A 19,721-nucleotide genomic window follows, 5' to 3' on the forward strand; every position below is an offset into this window, starting at 1 on the left:
AAATTTGCTGCAGGATGGGAATTCGAGCACGTCACTTCATCACCACGACACCCAAAAGCTAATGGGAAGGCGGAGTCCGCAGTAAAAATCGCAAAGAACCTCTGCAAAAAGGGCAAAGATGCCTGGAAAGCAATCCTGCAGTGGCGCAATACCCCGACAGAAGGCATGGACAGCAGCCCGGCACAGCGCCTCATGGCACGGCGCTTAAAAGCAGCTCTGCCAGTAGCCAGCACTCTCCTGGAGCCATGTGTGGTGACAGACGTGCTGGTGAAGCTACGTCACAGAAGACAGGTCTCCAAGTTCATCTACGACAAATCAGCAAAAGACTTACCTGAGCTCAGGGTGGGTGAAACGGTGCGAATGAAGCCACTACCAGGGGACCGGACGGGCCTCTGGAGACTCGGATCCTGTGTACAGAAAGTGGCACCACGCTCCTACTTGGTCGAAGTGAATGGATCACTGTACCGTCGTAACAGGGTTGACCTTCGGATTGCTGAGCCAGCACCTACTCAGAACCCTGATGGCCAAAGGGGTCGCATGACAAAAGACGGAACCCCAGCAAGTCACATGGGGCCTGAGGCACTGGGCGAAGAGCCAGGGGATCACAAGTCAGCCGCTCCCTCGCCCATCAATTCTCCCCTTAGACATTCAGGTGACACGCCTGTGCGGGAACCCGCAGACAAGCCCCCTGTCTTTTCACGCTGCGGGCGTCTGTCCCAGCCACCAAAAATACTTAATCTGTAGGTTTCCCATCAGGGATTGTTGACAGAGATAAAAGTGAAGAGAATATCAAAATGTGTTGTTGTTACCTGAAAAATGTTTTTTTTAAATAAACTAAACTGTTCATGTTGGAAATTATTACTAGGTTTGTTTTGTTAGTGAATTGACACCTCCTGTCCTATTTTATTAAATGGAAGATGTTATGGGTGTAAGATGGCACAGTGATGCCATCTGTTGGTAAATGTTAATTACTGCAACTCTTGTGTTTTACCGGGGTGCTTGAGATACCCGGAGGTGTTGTCATGTACTGAACAAGACTGGTTACTCGCATCAATGCCTCTGTCTCGTCATTTAACATTCAAACAGTCGGTGCCTGTTCCCAATGGAGCCGTATATCATCCACGGCAGGCTCGTCAGAGTCGTGAAAGAAGAAAAACGATTCTGCTAGTCCGTGGTGAATCAAATAAAATTGTATTACAATGATCCATTACCCCAAGGACATCCAACCAACTTGACACCGCTGTTGGAAGCATAGAGCAACTCAATATTATGAAGGTGTTTGGTAAATCCAGTGTTTTTCATATAGAGTGTATTGTATTGGGGACATATACAGTATTTTACCTTGGAACGTGTTTTAAAACCCACATTTAATGTAAATGTCAATTAAATATGAACAAATATGAATCGTTGTTCATGTTTACACAATTTTCCATATCATGAATAAATACAGGTAATGATACTTCTACTATGACTTGGGAAACTTTTATTTTTAACATTTTCGAAATTCCGTGCTCTGTCTTAGTGTTGCTGACGAGACGGTGGTTCAAAAAGCGCGACAGCTATTTCATTCCGGGAGTTTGGCCCCGTTTTCGATCCAGTTCTAGAAGGCTACCCAAGCTCACTGCACAGTAGAGGTAAGCTATTAAATCTTTATAAATTAATGGCCCATTTTAAAACATGGTACATTAAATATTCTGTTGTCGGCCATAGCCGAAGGACCCGCCCGGCATCACCGCAATATGATAGTGGCATCACAGACAGAACTGGTAAGAAGGGTTAGTTATTGAATCAGTAAGGCCCCCCGAGGGGGTGTGGTATATGGCCAATAAACCACGGCTAACGGCTTTTCTTAAGCACGAGGCAACGGTGAGTATATTGGCCATTTACTCCTCCCAGGTCCCATATTGATATTATAAACTGGATACCAACTTAATTAGAGCAGTAAAAATACATGTTTTGTCATACCCGTGATATATCACATCTGTCAGTCAATCAGCATTCAGGGCTCGAACCACCATTATAAACTGGGAGGGTCGAGCCCTGAATGCTGATTGGCTGACAGCCGTGGTATATCAGACCATATACCACGGGTATGCCAATATCAGACCATATACCATGGGTATGCCAAACCATTTATTTTTACGGCTCTAATTACATTGGTAACCAGTTTATAATAGCAATAAGCCACCCCAGGGTTTGTGATATATGGCCAAATACCACGGCTAAGGGCTGTGTCCAGGCATTTCGAGTTGCTTCGTGCATAAGAACAGCCCTTAGCCATCTCGGGCTTTATTACTTAAATATATTTGGTGGAATGCCATTGAACAAATTACCGGTGTGTTGTGAATAACATTAGCAACAATAGTGGAATGGTGGGTCGCCTTCAAAATAAAAGTCCCCATTGAAACTGATGCTAATGGGAAAAATTGTTGAAACGTGCCACAATTAGACTAGATCATGTTTAGGGCTGACTCCATTTAGTCAACTGGTCGATTGTTTGGTCGATAGGCTGTTGGTCGGCCGAGATTTGTTTAGTTGAGCAGCCATATTTATTTATTTTTCATGGTGTACAAGACACCTGTCTGTTTTGCGACAGTCTCAGTGGACTAATAATCCATTGTGTAGGCCACGGGGATGGCACAGTCCATCACTCTAAGACATGTGATACTGAAATTGTTTTTGGTTATATTATGGGAAAATAATTGTGCAACACTAATAAATCGAATATTATTTTATAACATGTGCTTTCTCCCGCGTTGGATATTGTTGCTGTCCATGGTTCTGAAACAATCTTCGGTGCGCCATAGAATTGGCGCCTTTCCCTATGTTGCAATGTGCATAATAGCAAAATTAGCCAGCATATTGGGATTGAGAACAATGCGGCGGATGTAGTGGCAGCAGAGACAAGGAAACCGCCCTTGCCTTAAACCCTATTTGGACGGAATTTGTTTTTCTGGGGGTCGTCGGATAATGCAATTATATGCACAAAACGCCACATCTGTAATTTTATTCCCGTCCGAATCAGCCATGTCAGTAATTTGTACATGGCAGGAGAGTAACAGTTCCAGCCAGAGTAACCTACTGTTTGGTGAACTCCAAGGTCCTCTGATAATACTCGTCCCATGTGAATCGACATCCCTGTGTTTTCAGAGAAATGTCTGAGTTTGGCAGGTGTTGCTCATGGTTTGAGCAAGAGAACAATAACTGATTTGATAAATTGAATGAAGTGCTACACATAGCCTATATATGAAGGGCCTACGTGTATTAACGTACACAGTGAATGCTTTTGTTCAAATGTTTTGTGTGTATGAATTGAATATTGCCAAATGCACCAGTAAAAAATATTATGGCTATTTAATGTAACCCTTGATGTTAATAGATCGCAAAGCAGCATAAAACAGACAAACGTTTGGAAATGATAAAGTTCACATCCATAGCCTAGAAATGCAGTGCAAGTGCACTGTTTATCTCACATCTGAAGGCTTGGGGGCATTTAGGACGTCTACTGCAGATCGCTAACATATCCTAAAAGGTTATGATCACACATTTTCAATTCAAATATTATGGCGACACTATACCAAAGATGGTTTAGAAACTTGGGAACCAAGCACCGATTATGATTTTAACTTGATATAATACATAAATTAGATCTATTTAGTCTCAAATAAATAATGACACATGTTCAATTTGGTTTAAATAATGCAAAAACACAGTATTGGAGAAGAAAGTAAAAGTGCAATATGTGCCATGTAAAAAAAGCCAAATTTAAGTTCCTTGCTCAGAACATGAGAATATATGAAAGCTGGTGGTTCAGTATTCCCAGTTCTTCAATATTCCCAGTTAAGAAGTTTTAGGTTGTAGTTATTATAGGACTATTTCTCACTATACCATTTGTATTTCATATACCTTTGACTATTGGATGTTCTTATAGGCACTTTAGTATTTCCAGCCTAATCTCGGGAGTTGATAGGCTTGAAGTCATAAACAGAGCTGTGCATCAAGCATTGTTAAGAGCTGCTGGAAAACGCAGTAAATTGCTGTTTGAATGAATGCTTACGAGCGTGCTCCTGCCTACCACCCACCGCTCAGTCAGACTGCTCTATCAAATATCAAATCAAAGACTTAATTATAATATAATAAACACAGAAATACAAGCATTTGGTCATTAATATGGTCAAATCTGGAAATTATCATTTCGAAAACAAAACATTTATTCTTTCAGTGAAAGAAAAAAAGCCCAACCATCGGTCACTGGTTGGGCTTTAATAAACAGAAATGGGTATTTTCTAAGCCCATCGACCCACCACCACCCACTTCCCTTCATAGCTGATGCACATTGTGTTTCTATTGAAGGTTGACAGTTTGGGTGTGGCTTGACATTAAACTGCTCCAACCATAAGACTTTTAAACACTGAAGTTCCTCCTGGCATGTCTGTGTTTTACATTCTTGCTGGTGTATGTGTTTTTGTTTTGCATTCTTGATGGGATCAAAAACAAGGTTGAGGTCATCACTGGTGTCATCAGAGGGAATGAGTAGGGCTGTTGCAGTGACTGTATTACCACCACATCGGCAGTCATGAGTCATGACCGCAGTAAAACTCCACGTGACCGTTGAGTCATAGTAATCTCCCTTTTATGCACTCTGGACATACTTTGGTAGTACTCAACTTGCTAATGACCATCAGGTCCTAATGGCCTGGTACTCAGGGCTCTATCCCTCTAACCACTCTAACATCAATGCAAATTAAATCGATAACTACATGAAACAATTATCAAAACAGTATCCTGCTTTTAAAACTCACAATGTGGTGATCAATTTGAAAAGTTCAACAGCAGGTTGAAACTGAGTGTAAAACATGGTTGTGGATGTTTCAAAGCCTAACACAACAGACAGCGATTTCTAATGTGGTGATTCATTCAAAACACCATACACAGAGCTAATGCATAGGCTTATGAGCCTAAGCCTGGGGGGGATAAAAACGTAATTATGACTATGCCTTTTACAATACAGTCGTGACCAAAAGTTTTGAGAATGACACAAATATTAATTTCCACAAAGTTTGCTGCTTCAGTGTCTTTAGATATTTGTCAGATGTTACTGTGGAATACTGACGTATAATTACAAGCATTTCATAAAGTGTCAAAGGCTTTTATTGACAACTACATGAAGTTGATGCAAAGAGTCAATATTTGCAGTGTGGACCCTTCTTTTTCAAGACCTCTGCAATCCGCCCTGGCATGCTGTCAATTAACTTCTGGGCCACATCCTGACTGATGGCAGCCCATTCTTGCATAATCAATGCTTGGAGTTTCAGAATTTGGTTTTTGTTTGTCCACCCAACTCTTGAGGATTGACCACAAGTTCTCAATGGTATTAAGGTCTGGGGAGTTTCCTGGTCATGGACCTAAAATATTGATGTTTTGTTCCCAGAGCCACTTAGTTATCACTTTTGCCTTAGGGCAATGGGCTTCATCATGCTGGAAAAGGCATTATTCATCACCAAACTGTTCCTGGATGGTTGGGAGAAGTTGCTCTTGGAGGATGTGTTGGTACCATTCTTTATTCATGGCTGTGTTCTCAGGCAAGTTTGTGAGTGAGCCCACTCCCTTGGTTGAGAAGCAACCCCACACATGAATGGTCTCAGGATGCTTTACTGTTGGCATGACACAGGACTGATGGTAGCGCTCACCTTGTCTTCTCCGGACAAGCTTTTTTCCGGATGCCCCAAACAAATCGGAAATGCGATTCATCATAGAAAATGACTTTACCCCAGTCCTCAGCAGTCCAATCCCTGTACCTTTTGCAGAATATCAGTCTGTCCCTGATGTTTTTCCTATAGAGAGGTGGCTTATTTGCTGCCCTTCTTGACACCAGGCCATCATCCAAAAGTCTTAGTCTCACTGTGCGTGCAGATGCACTCACACCCACCTGCTGCTATTCCTGAGCAAGCTCTGTACTGGTGGTGCCCCGATCCTGCAGCTGAATCAACTTTAGGAGACGGTCCTGGCGCTTGCTGGACTTTCTTGGGCACCCTGAAACCTTTACAACAATTGAACTGCTCTCCTTGAAGTTCTTGATGATCTGATAAATGGTTGATTTAGGTCAAATCTTACTGGCAACAATATCCTTACCTGTGAAGCCCTTTTTGTGCAAAGCAATGATGACTGCACGTGTTTCCTTGCAGTTAATCATGATTGACAGAGGAAGAACAATGATTGCAAGCACCACCCTCCTTTTGAAGCTTCCAGTCTGTTATTCAAACTCAATCAGCATGACAGAGTGATCTCCAGCCTTGTCCTCATCAACACTCACACCTGTGTTAACGAGAGAATCACTGACATGATGTCAGCTGGTCCTTTTGTGGCAGGGCTGAAATGCAGTGGAAATGATTTTTTTGGGGATTCAGTTAATTTGCATGGCAAGGAGGGACTTTGCAATTAATTGCAATTCATCTGATCACTCTTCATAACATTCTGGAGTATATGCAAATTGTATTCATACAAACTGAGGCAGCAGACTTTGAATTAATATTTGTGTCATTCTCAAAACTTTTGGCCACGACTGTACATATCCTACCGCATATCACACATGGCAGAAAAACATGAAACTGATTTTCGATATCTTTGGTACATAATTGGTTTAGCCTATACTCTAACATTTTTACAAATTTGAGTAAACACCTTTTTCAGTGTGGACTGTATTACGCATACTGGATGGACTGGTTACCTTATGCTATGCTCCAAAATGTATATCTAGGAGAGAACCTATATCCCTAGGTGATGCTGTTGGTTCATTGATTGTGATTGGAGGCTTACAGGTAGCCTACAATTATAGTAAATTTGATTTTGAGTTGCATAGTAATAGGGATTGAAAAAATATATTTTCATAATTAATTAGGTGGCAATTTACCTTTTAGCTAAACATAATGTCTCACCACCATGCGTTTCCATCTCCTCTCTCTCCTTTATTCCTTTCTCGAGTGTGCAGAGGGGCTGTCAACAGTTTAGTGATATTTTTCATTGTGAAAACATGTTACTATCAACGTTCCCGACCAGATTTCATTTGGTTTCCAAAATGAACCACTGGGTAGCTCCAGGAACAGGGTTGGAGAGCTCATGGCATATGGAGTTAGGGCGGTATATCACCTGTCGTGCAGCGAGAGCATGCTCCTCAAACAGTGGTTGATGCATGGAGTGTAATAAGTGTGTTCATATTTTAGTTCTCAGGTGCTCATATTAAGCACAGCTCCGCTATAAAACCAAAGTATCCTACCAGGCATCGTTAAAAAACGGACCGTCGGGCAGCAACCATTCTCTATTCGAGTGCATACAGATGACGTCTTTTTTCCCTGCCGCTCTTACTGACCATTTGATAATGGGCCATTCTAAATCTAAACAAATTTGACATATTAGTAAAGACGAGATTAAATTGAGAATGGTCTGATGCGTGAAAATATGATCACTTGAGAGAACAGCTGTGCAGCCTGAGGCAAGCTTTTATTGCGACTTTCTCAACTCATCAATTGCCTGTAGTCGCATCATTTAGCCCATGATATGTTTTGATTTCTAAGACATTATAAGGTTTGTATCATTCGCAACTAAAGTTGCCAAATAACTCTTTAAACATAGTAAATAATCCATTTTATGCTCAGCATAGCCACTTCATATGCGCACTCACTCCGGAATGGTAAAAATATCCGTTCTATTTCATTCAGCAAAGTTTAGTTATATTCTTCTTACTATGAAATGTATATAAAATAATGGCACAGGACTTGTAAGCATATCTTGTCTGTTAAATGAACAAGCCTGTGGCATGGAACATAGCCAGATAACATACGGTAGGCCAACACATTCTGTTATTCGGAAATACATTTTCTTCATATCATGTTTCTTTAGACCGGACTAAAATAAATAATGGATGTATATTAAATTGACTTATTAGACTTTGTTAAATGTAGATTTTCCAAAGGTGCGCATCAGTGGCTTGTATGCATGGAGGCCTGGAGATGTTAATTAACGGTCAATTACCATGAGACCGGCAGTCTTTTGCATGACAATACATTCCACTCTTACTTAGTTATACTGTCAGCAGTCTATGTTCTGTTCAGTTTGTCAATTTTGTGTAGCCTAACGGCATATGAACTGGTCTCAGGTTGCCTTCCCCTTTAAGCCTATCTAATTATCCCCCCCATACTCCACACACTGAGGAGTCTCCCTTTTCTGGTTGTCATGACAATGCTGTTACCCTGGCCTCTGTCCTGTCAGGCTGCTGGCTGTCCTAACTCACCCTACACTTTGGGCATGCACACTCGACACAAAGCAAATAACGGACACTTTGTCATGTGACTGAATTCATATTATTCTAATGCATCACAATTGTCTTTGTCATAATGTCAAGTTATGTTAATTGAATGATCTATTTTTGAATGATTGAAAATAACCCATTGATCTGACGTGAAACTGTGGCGTGTGCTCACTGTTGTTGACTTTAGCCAGCACAGACACCTGTCATCATGTCCCAGTTTATTAAAACAAAACTGAAGTTAACGTGTGTCACTACTATGTGTGTCTGCGTGGTGTGTGCATTGCTGTTTGTTTTCCTATCAGAAGGGTGTGCTGGGGTGTTCATCGAAGTTTCTAGAATGCTGAGAGTAGTCAGGCGGACTGTTTGAGAGAAAGGAGGCGCCATGAGGAGAGAGGGCGGGAGGGAGAGGGAAAGACGCAAGGGCTGGGCGTTATCTTGGCTTGCTCCCGACACGGCCGAGCCACTGCAGGGGCAATGCGTCTGTCTGCTCTGCAGAGAGCGGAAGAGTGAGAGAGAGAGAGAGAATAAGAGGCGTTTAGTTTCTCATTCTTCCTTTATCAGTTGAGATTTGTATCGGGAGCCGAGACCGGAGTGACTGCTGCTGGCTTCATGGCCACCATTGAAATCCAAGACCTAGGGCAACAGCGGGAGACAAGTCGTCTGCCTAGGGAGACTTTGGCCACCACCTCTCCTCAGGTACTGATAGGACATAGCAAAGACAGTTGGACAGACAAGGCTCTGGATAAGGAGCCTAGAACACCTTGACTCACTGATTATAACTAACGTTGGGTTTCAGTTTGCTGGTTAGCCTATGTCTTCTCATTTTGAGAATTTCAATTGAGTAGCTGGATATGGTGGACTGTTAATCTAATTTAAGTTTATTTTCATGGTAATTAGTCACTGAATTCCGGCATGCGTTGTTTGTGTGTAAGACATTTATTTTTTGTCTTGAAGGACTGGGTTCTTTGGTAAATTTGATTGGTTTTAACTGGACTCCATGGTAATTGAATCACTGAATTCAGGCCTGTGTACTGCATGCGTTGTGCGACTAGATTTGTGTGTGGTTGTGTTCATGAAACCGAGGGTTTGTGTTACTTGAACTGAGCTGGATGAAATTAATGGCACTGACCATTATTTATGAAAAATAATACATGCAAGAGAGTCAGGTTTGCATTTGGCATGGTAAACCTCCACAGATGTCAAATGTTTTGACACAGGCTTTCCAATGTGTCATTGACTGGATGACAGCCATTTTGATTTAGCCTAATCCAGACATGATTGTCTTGGTAATGTTCCAGAGTATTATTTGGGACTTGTATGACTGTTTTTGTGATGATTTGTGGAAGAAAGATTAACAATAGAGCTCAATATTTTGTCATGTAGCCTAATCTCAGTCTTGTAGATAGTTTTAACAGTGGATGGTGGGTTTGCGAATGAATTTGAATCCCCCCTGGGCATGGTGTCGATTGGCCAGGACTCTGAGCGAGCTGTAAGAGGTCAAGGTTCACTCGAGGGAAGGGAACTGAAGCATTGTTGGGCCCATATCCTTTTCCTTTCTGCTGCGCTGCTTTTCCTCTTTGCACATGCGTCTGGACTGTGTATCGTTCTATATGATTTCAACTTTCTGACCGCACCCCTTTTGATTTGCCATATTTGCCCATAGTAAAAGTGGTAATGAAGTTACAATTCATGATGCATTCAGGAGATAGAGGTGCTCAAAGTTGACCAATTTTGCGTACCCCACCCTTCCATGATACTTCCAATGTGTTCATCACTGAAAAAGATAAACGGTTGAGTTTGATATCATTTGAAAGCTTACAAACATGGTTGTCAAACTATTCTATAATTTCTCGAAAATGTAATGAAGAAATTTACATTAGGTTTTTAGGTTAATGTCTTAATGTCTATCTAAAAATGCAGGGTGTCATTTAAATCATAGAATGGACTTAACCCTTCAGAACCCTGCAATGTAGCTGGTTACACCATTTTGACATTTACATTTAGTTGAATCTTCAACATGCAATTACTACCAGTAAAATGGCTGCCGGTCCACCCACCGTCGAATGTCAACTTGAATGGGTATGTCTATTCTATTATCTGTATTTCTATGATTCAATAGGTTTCCTATGGAAGATTGACAGTTCCATTTAACAGTGGATATTCCCACTCAAGTCAAAATTGTTTGTGTGGACCTGCAACCATCTTTGTGGTACCATTTGAAAGTTGAAATGTCAACTTTATTCACGTTTTAGTACAATGGTGGAACAAACTTTCCCCTTAAAGTTAGTCGGGACAGTGGAGTCCCTGCCCATCTTTCGAAAACGTCTGAAACCTTACCGATTTGATTAGTAACTTAAATAACTCTCATGGGCGATTAAATAAAATGTACATAGCTAGGTGAGACAACGTCACAATCATATCTTAGGATAAATGCACTAATTGTAAGTCGCTCTGGATAAGAGCATTGCTGAATGACTAAAATGTAAATATTTATCAGCCAAAACACGACACCCTGTATTGAAGTGTGCTGTGTCTCAACCGATGGCAGGCACAAACACCTCAGATAATGTAAAATAGAGTCTAAGCAAAAAACACATTTTTAAAGCAAACAGTTTTCTCAATAAATCAGTTTGACAACCTTTGTAAGCTTTCAAATGACATTACACTAAACCGTTTATATTTTTCAGTGATGAAGACATGGCTGTCTCGTGTTAGGGTGTGGAATGCAAAATGGGTTTACTTTGAGCACCTTGTTTTGGCATCCAGGTCCAAAAAGTCCCTTTCTGACCACTTCTAACATGGGCAAACTTGTATGGAAGGTTTCGTTCAGATTTAAGATGGGTGTAGTCAAAGTGATTGAAATCATATGGAATGTACCAAAGATGATACAGTATGAAGATGGGCAGAATCTCCTTCTCCGATAGAAATTCCTGATCATGCTTGTAAGTGATGTCATGGCAATGTTAGCTCATTCGCAGAAACATGTTATCAGATCTAACGATCGTGTCATGCTGAACTGTGCTTTTGAAAGACTTCAAATCAAAGGCACTCCTTTTGATGTAAAGTTGTTTTTAATGAAAACGTGTTGGTCACTTTCACAAGGTTGTAGTAATGACGGTTTCAGCTACCAATTTTTAGGTTTTGTATTTAGATGTTGAGAAAGTTAACTAAGGACACATTTTTCACTTCACCCATTGGCTTGCAAAACCCCAAGTCTGCCGAGTCTGCTTTGCAAGCATTCTTGGACAGCTCGCGAAGTTGCGCCTTTGGGTTTAGAAACTCTGCCTGTACTGTGGGAGCGCCCTGCCGTTTCCTTATAAATACTTCCGGCCAGCATCCTCCCAGTATGGCATATGTTAGTGAGAAGCTATGTTTCCATGGGAACCAGGAAGGGGCTGTTATGTGACTTCATCGGTTTTCCACTGTCTCTCAGGACTCCCTTTGGGAATGAGACTAGGCCTTTAGGATAGAGTACTCTACCGAATGGAGTTCATTTGGCAAGGGTTCTTGTGTTGGACTGTTTATTCTCAAGGTTACACCCAAGCTTAACTTCATTCCTCATTCTCTTTTTTATTTATTTTTATCTCATTCTGTAGCCTAATCATTTGGACAAGTCAGTCATACATGGTCAAGAATAAATAAAAAAAAAGCTTTTCCATAAGCTGGTACTCAAGTTTTTCTCACTTGCCTGTGGAAATTTGAACATATAAGGTAGGGATGTCAGAGTGAAACTGTGAAAACAACTTTTTTTCCTCCTCGGTAGAATCCTTATTTGTTCTCCATCAAATCAAAATTAATTAATTTATGCCAGGAAGCAAGCGAGGACTTCGCAGCGCTAAAATGAATTATCTAGGTCGTGGTACTATGCGTGGCAGTAATTCTAATGGAGCAAATTGATACCCCTCGCCTCCCCTCCTTCTCATTCACTCCCACCCACCCACATTTTGCATTCTCTCTCCGTAGAGCGATTTCTCTCTGCACACTTGGGCAGCGATGGGAGCCACACAGGGCTCTAAAAATATCTCTGGCCTCCTCGAATGGAATCTGTGGCATATCTTTATGAGAAAGACCTGATTTTAAAATTGTGAGAGGGTGGGAATAGATACTGTATTGTCAAAGCATCGCTGCCGTGGTGGGAATATGAGACTCTTATTTTTTTTAATAATTATTATTTTTGACCCCTTTTTTCCCCAATTTTGTGATACACAATTAGTAGTTAGACTTGTCTCATCGCTGCAACTCTCGTACAGATTCAGGAGAGGCGAAGGTCGAGAGTCATGCATCATCCGAAACACTGCTTCTTGAAACATTGCTCGCTTAACCCGGAAGCCAGCCGCACCAATGTCTCGGAAGAAACACCGTACATCTGGCGACCGAAGTTAGTGTGCATGCGCCCGGCCCGCCACAAGAATTTGCTAGAGCGTGATGGGACAAGGACATCCCGGACAGGCCAAACCCTCCCCGGACCCGGACGATGCTGGGCCAATTGTGTGCTGCCTCATGTGTCTCCTGGCCGTGGCCGGCTGTGACAAAGCCTGGGATCAAACCCGGGTCTGTAGTGACTCCTCTAGCACTGCATTAGACTGCTGCGCCACTCGAGAGGCCCAGACATCTCTATAATACAGAGATAATAGCCAAACCTCATTTGGAGACTTGCTCCTTCCTTGTCTCCTGTCCTCCATTACTAGGAGAAATATCATATCACTCTAGACCAGATATAGCCCATTCCACCATCTTGTCCTTACCCTAACCCCTATTCAGCAAGCTGTTTAAGCCTGCCGATCATATATTTTATATAATATGCCTTCATAACATTAGCTATGTCTGAAAAGGTAGTGTGTGTGGTGATTACAAGTGGTTACTTCAGTGACGAAGAGCTATGGCAGACAGTAACTATGTGAAAATATTTGCTTTTGAGTAAATATTGTCAGGAATAGCAAAATAATAGGCTATTCGTTTAGGATAATGTTGATTCCCTTCATTCAGGCGTCGGAGTGAATGGCTGCCGTTTCAGGGGCTCCTAACCAATTGTGCTATTTTTTTAATATATTTTTTCTGTATCTTAACTGTATTCTGTATTCTTTACACTTATTTTGTGTTTCTGCTACTGTCTCTTATGACTGAAAATAGCTTCTGGATATCAGAACAGCGACTACTCACCTCGAACTGGACAAAGATTTCTTTCTTTAATGAGTCTGACGTGAAGGATATACTGTTGCTTCCGGACCAGGCCCAAATCCCCGTCATTTGCATTAAGAATAGACTGAGATACAGGGGCCGCAACGTGCTTATTTCACACACAGACGCGTACAAAGCTCTCCCTTGCCCTCCATTTGGCATATCTGACCATAATTCTATCCTCTTGATTCCTGCTTACAAGCAAAAACTAAAGCAGGACGTACCAGTGACTCCCTCAATACGGAAGTGGTCAGATGACGCGGATGCTACGTTACAGAACTGTTTTGCTTGCACAGACTGGAATATGTTCCAGGATTCATCCAATTGCTTTGAGGAGTATACCACCTCAGTCACCGGCTTCATCAAGAAGTACATTGACGATGTCGTCCCCACAGTGACCAAATGTACACATCCCAACCAGAAGCCATGGATTACAGGCAACATCCGTACTGAGCTAAAGGCTAGAGCTGTCTCTTTCAAGGAGTGGGGGACTAATCTGGACACTTATAAGAAATCCCGCTATGCCCTCAAATTAACCGCCAAACAGGGAAAGCGTCAATACAGAACTAAGATTGAATCCTACTACACTTGCTCTGGTGCTCGTCGGATGTGGCAGGCCTTGCAAACTATTACTGACTACAAAGAAAACCAGCAAGGAGCTGCCCAGTGACACGAGTGCCCTGTACTCCCTGTTCACCCATGACTGCGTGACCAAGCACGACTCCAAAACTGTCAAGTTTGCTGACGACACAACGGTGGTAGGCCTGATCACCGACAACGATAAGACAGCCTCTAGGGAAGGAGGTCAGAGACCTGGCAGTGTGGTGCCAGGACAACAACCTCTCCCTCAATGTGAGCAAGACAAAGAAGTTGATCGTGAACTACAGGAAAAGTAGGGCCGAACACGCCCCCACTCACATTGACGGGGCTGTAGTGGAGCGGGTCGAGAGTTTCAAGTTCCTTGGTGTCCAACAAACTATCATGGTCCAAACTAGAGGTCGACCGATTTAATCGGAATGGCTGATTTAATTAGGGCCGATTTCAAGTTTTCATAACAACCGTAAATCGGTATTTTTGGGCGGCGATTTGGCAATTTTATTTTTTTATACCTATATTTAACTAGGCAAGTCAGTTAAGAACACATTCTTATTTTCAATAATGGCCTAGGAACGGTGGCTTAACTGCCTTGTTCAGGGGCAGAACGACAGATTTTCACCTTGTCAGCTCGGGGAGCCAATCTTGCAACCTTACAGTTAACTAGTCAATAACGCAATAACGACCTGCCTCTCTCTCGTTGCGCTCCACAAGGAGACGCGAATGCAGTAAGCCAAGGTAAGTTGCTAGCTAGCATTAAATTTATCTTATAAAAAAAAATCTATCATAATCACTAGTTAATATTGAAGACTCATGTTAAAAGGAACCACCAGCTTTCATATGTTCTCATGTTCTGAGCAAGGAACTGAAACGTTAGCTTTCTTACATGGCACATATTGCACTTTTACTTTCTTCTCCAACACTTTGTTTTTGCATTATTTAAACGAAATTGACCATGTTTCATTATTTACTTGAGGCTAAATTGATTTTATTTATGTATTATATTAAGTTAAAATAAGTGTTCATTCAGTATTGTTGTACTTGTCATTATTACAAATACATTTGTAAAAAAATGGCAGATTAATCGGTATCGGCCTTTTTTGGTCCTCCAATAATCGGTATCGGCGTTGAAAAAAAAATCATAATTGGTCGACCTCTAGTCCAAACACACCAAGACGGTCCTTTAGAGGGCACGAGGAGACAGAAAATATTTGGCATGGGTCCCAAGATCCTCAAAGTGCTACAGCTGCACCATCAAGAGCATTCTGACTGGTTGCATCACCGCCTGGTATGGCAACTCTTTGGCATCCGACCGTAAGGCGCTGCGTAGGGTAGTGTGTACAGCCCAGTACATCGCTGGGGCTAAGCTTCCTCCCAGTAAGATCTCTATACTAGGAGGTGTCAGAGGAAGGCCCCAAAAAATTGTCAAAGACTCCAGTCACCCAAGTCAGACTGTTCTCTCTGCTACCGCTCGGCAAGTGGTACCGGAGCACCAAGTCTCGGTCCAAAAGGCTCCTTAACAGCTTCTACCCCCCCCAAGTCATAAGACTGCTGAACAATGAATCAAATGGCCATCTGAAGTATTTGCATTGTTTTTACACTGCTGCTTCTCACTGTTTATTATCTATGCATAGTCACTTTACCCCTACCTACATGTACACTGCTGCTTCTCACTGTTTAATATCTATGCATAGTCACTTTACCCCTACCTACATGTACACTGCTGCTACTCACTGTTTAATATCTATGCATAGTCACTTTACCCCTACCTACATGTACACTGCTGCTTCTCACTGTTTAATATCTATGCATAGTCACTTTACCCCTACCTACATGAACACTGCTGCTTCTCACTGTTTAATATCTATGCATAGTCACTTTACCCCTACCTACATGTACACTGCTGCTACTCACTGTTTAATATCTATGCATAGTCACTTTACCCCTACCTACATGTACACTGCTGCTTCTCACTGTTTATTATCTATGCATAGTCACTTTACCCCTACCTACATGTACACTGCTGCTACTCACTGTTTATTATCTATGCATAGTCACTTTACCCCTACCTACATGTACACTGCTGCTTCTCACTGTTTATTATCTATGCATAGTCACTTTACCCCTACCTACATGTACACTGCTGCTACTCACTGTTTAATATCTATGCATAGTCACTTTACCCCTACCTACATGTACACTGCTGCTACTCACTGTTTAATATCTATGCATAGTCACTTTACCCCTACCTACATGTACACTGCTGCTTCTCACTGTTTATTATCTATGCATAGTCACTTTACCCCTACCTACATGAACACTGCTGCTTCTCACTGTTTAATATCTATGCATAGTCACTTTACCCCTACCTACATGTACACTGCTGCTACTCACTGTTTAATATCTATGCATAGTCACTTTACCCCTACCTACATGTACACTGCTGCTACTCACTGTTTATTATCTATGCATAGTCACTTTACCCCTACCTACATGTACACTGCTGCTACTCACTGTTTATTATCTATGCATAGTCACTTTACCCCTACCTACATGTACACTGCTGCTTCTCACTGTTTATTATCTATGCATAGTCACTTTACCCCTACCTACATGTACACTGCTGCTACTCACTGTTTAATATCTATGCATAGTCACTTTACCCCTACCTACATGAACACTGCTGCTACTCACTGTTTAATATCTATGCATAGTCACTTTACCCCTACCTACATGTACACTGCTGCTACTCACTGTTTATTATCTATGCATAGTCACTTTACCCCTACCTACATGTACACTGCTGCTTCTCACTGTTTATTATCTATGCATAGTCACTTTACCCCTACCTACATGAACACTGCTGCTACTCACTGTTTAATATCTATGCATAGTCACTTTACCCCTACCTACATGTACACTGCTGCTTCTCACTGTTTATTATCTATGCATAGTCACTTTACCCCTACCTACATGTACACTGCTGCTACTCACTGTTTATTATCTATGCATAGTCACTTTACCCCTACCTACATGAACACTGCTGCTTCTCACTGTTTAATATCTATGCATAGTCACTTTACCCCTACCTACATGTACACTGCTGCTTCTCACTGTTTAATATCTATGCATAGTCACTTTACCCCTACCTACATGTACACTGCTGCTACTCACTGTTTATTATCTATGCATAGTCACTTTACCCCTACCTACATGTACACTGCTGCTTCTCACTGTTTATTATCTATGCATAGTCACTTTACCCCTACCTACATGAACACTGCTGCTACTCACTGTTTAATATCTATGCATAGTCACTTTACCCCTACCTACATGTACACTGCTGCTTCTCACTGTTTATTATCTATGCATAGTCACTTTACCCCTACCTACATGTACACTGCTGCTACTCACTGTTTATTATCTATGCATAGTCACTTTACCCCTACCTACATGAACACTGCTGCTTCTCACTGTTTAATATCTATGCATAGTCACTTTACCCCTACCTACATGTACACTGCTGCTACTCACTGTTTATTATCTATGCATAGTCACTTTACCCCTACCTACATGAACACTGCTGCTACTCACTGTTTATTATCTATGCATAGTCACTTTACCCCTACCTACATGTACACTGCTGCTACTCACTGTTTATTATCTATGCATAGTCACTTTACCCCTACCTACATGTACACTGCTGCTACTCACTGTTTATTATCTATGCATAGTCACTTTACCCCTACCTACATGAACACTGCTGCTTCTCACTGTTTATTATCTATGCATAGTCACTTTACCCCTACCTACATGTACACTGCTGCTTCTCACTGTTTAATATCTATGCATAGTCACTTTACCCCTACCTACATGAACACTGCTGCTTCTCACTGTTTATTATCTATGCATAGTCACTTTACCCCTACCTACATGTACACTGCTGCTTCTCACTGTTTATTATCTATGCATAGTCACTTTACCCCTACCTACATGAACACTGCTGCTACTCACTGTTTATTATCTATGCATAGTCACTTTACCCCTACCTACATGTACACTGCTGCTACTCACTGTTTATTATCTATGCATAGTCACTTTACCCCTACCTACATGTACACTGCTGCTACTCACTGTTTATTATCTATGCATAGTCACTTTACCCCTACCTACATGAACACTGCTGCTTCTCACTGTTTATTATCTATGCATAGTCACTTTACCCCTACCTACATGTACACTGCTGCTTCTCACTGTTTAATATCTATGCATAGTCACTTTACCCCTACCTACATGAACACTGCTGCTTCTCACTGTTTAATATCTATGCATAGTCACTTTACCCCTACCTACATGAACACTGCTGCTTCTCACTGTTTATTATCTATGCATAGTCACTTTACCCCTACCTACATGAACACTGCTGCTTCTCACTGTTTAATATCTATGCATAGTCACTTTACCCCTACCTACATGAACACTGCTGCTTCTCACTGTTTAATATCTATGCATAGTCACTTTACCCCTACCTACATGTACACTGCTGCTACTCACTGTTTATTATCTATGCATAGTCACTTTACCCCTACCTACATGTACACTGCTGCTACTCACTGTTTAATATCTATGCATAGTCACTTTACCCCTACCTACATGTACACTGCTGCTACTCACTGTTTAATATCTATGCATAGTCACTTTACCCCTACCTACATGTACACTGCTGCTTCTCACTGTTTATTATCTATGCATAGTCACTTTACCCCTACCTACATGTACACTGCTGCTTCTCACTGTTTATTATCTATGCATAGTCACTTTACCCCTACCTACATGTACACTGCTGCTACTCACTGTTTAATATCTATGCATAGTCACTTTACCCCTACCTACATGTACACTGCTGCTACTCACTGTTTATAATCTATGCATAGTCACTTTACCCCTACCTACATGTACACTGCTGCTTCTTACTGTTTATTATCTATGCATAGTCATTTTACCCCTACCTACATGAACACTGCTGCTACTCACTGTTTAATATCTATGCATAGTCACTTTACCCCTACCTACATGAACACTGCTGCTTCTCACTGTTTAATATCTATGCATAGTCACTTTACCCCTACCTACATGAACACTGCTGCTACTCACTGTTTAATATCTATGCATAGTCACTTTACCCCTACCTACATGTACACTGCTGCTTCTCACTGTTTAATATCTATGCATAGTCACTTTACCCCTACCTACATGTACACTGCTGCTTCTCACTGTTTATTATCTATGCATAGTCACTTTACCCCTACCTACATGAACACTGCTGCTTCTCACTGTTTAATATCTATGCATAGTCACTTTACCCCTACCTACATGTACACTGCTGCTTCTCACTGTTTATTATCTATGCATAGTCACTTTACCCCTACCTACATGAACACTGCTGCTACTCACTGTTTAATATCTATGCATAGTCACTTTACCCCTACCTACATGAACACTGCTGCTACTCACTGTTTATTATCTATGCATAGTCACTTTACCCCTACCTACATGTACACTGCTGCTTCTCACTGTTTAATATCTATGCATAGTCACTTTACCCCTACCTACATGTACACTGCTGCTTCTCACTGTTTATTAT

At 41.6% G+C, this 19,721-nt stretch overlaps 1 protein-coding gene across 25 annotated transcripts in view; it reads left to right on the forward strand.

The window, feature by feature from the left end:
* Positions 1-984: 984 nt before the first annotated feature.
* The window catches only part of LOC110509489 (spectrin alpha chain, non-erythrocytic 1), a 62,453-nt gene continuing 43,716 nt past the window's right edge, over positions 985-19,721 (forward strand). For 13 of the 25 annotated variants that reach the window (XM_036967737.2, XM_036967739.2, XM_036967738.2 and 10 more), the window contains exon 1: positions 8,628-9,001. In XM_036967737.2, the coding sequence (XP_036823632.2) occupies positions 8,915-9,001 (87 nt within the window). In that variant the 5' untranslated portion in view covers positions 8,628-8,914. Of the gene's footprint in view, positions 1,283-1,522; positions 1,635-8,627; positions 9,002-19,721 lie in introns of those variants that run through there. The other 12 variants (XM_036967741.2, XM_090227312.1, XM_090227314.1 and 9 more) reach the window with 2 other exon arrangements.

This window comes from Oncorhynchus mykiss, chromosome 29 (genome assembly GCF_057628025.1).
Source record: "Oncorhynchus mykiss isolate SJ-2025 chromosome 29, ASM5762802v1, whole genome shotgun sequence".
Taxonomy (NCBI): domain Eukaryota; kingdom Metazoa; phylum Chordata; class Actinopteri; order Salmoniformes; family Salmonidae; genus Oncorhynchus; species Oncorhynchus mykiss.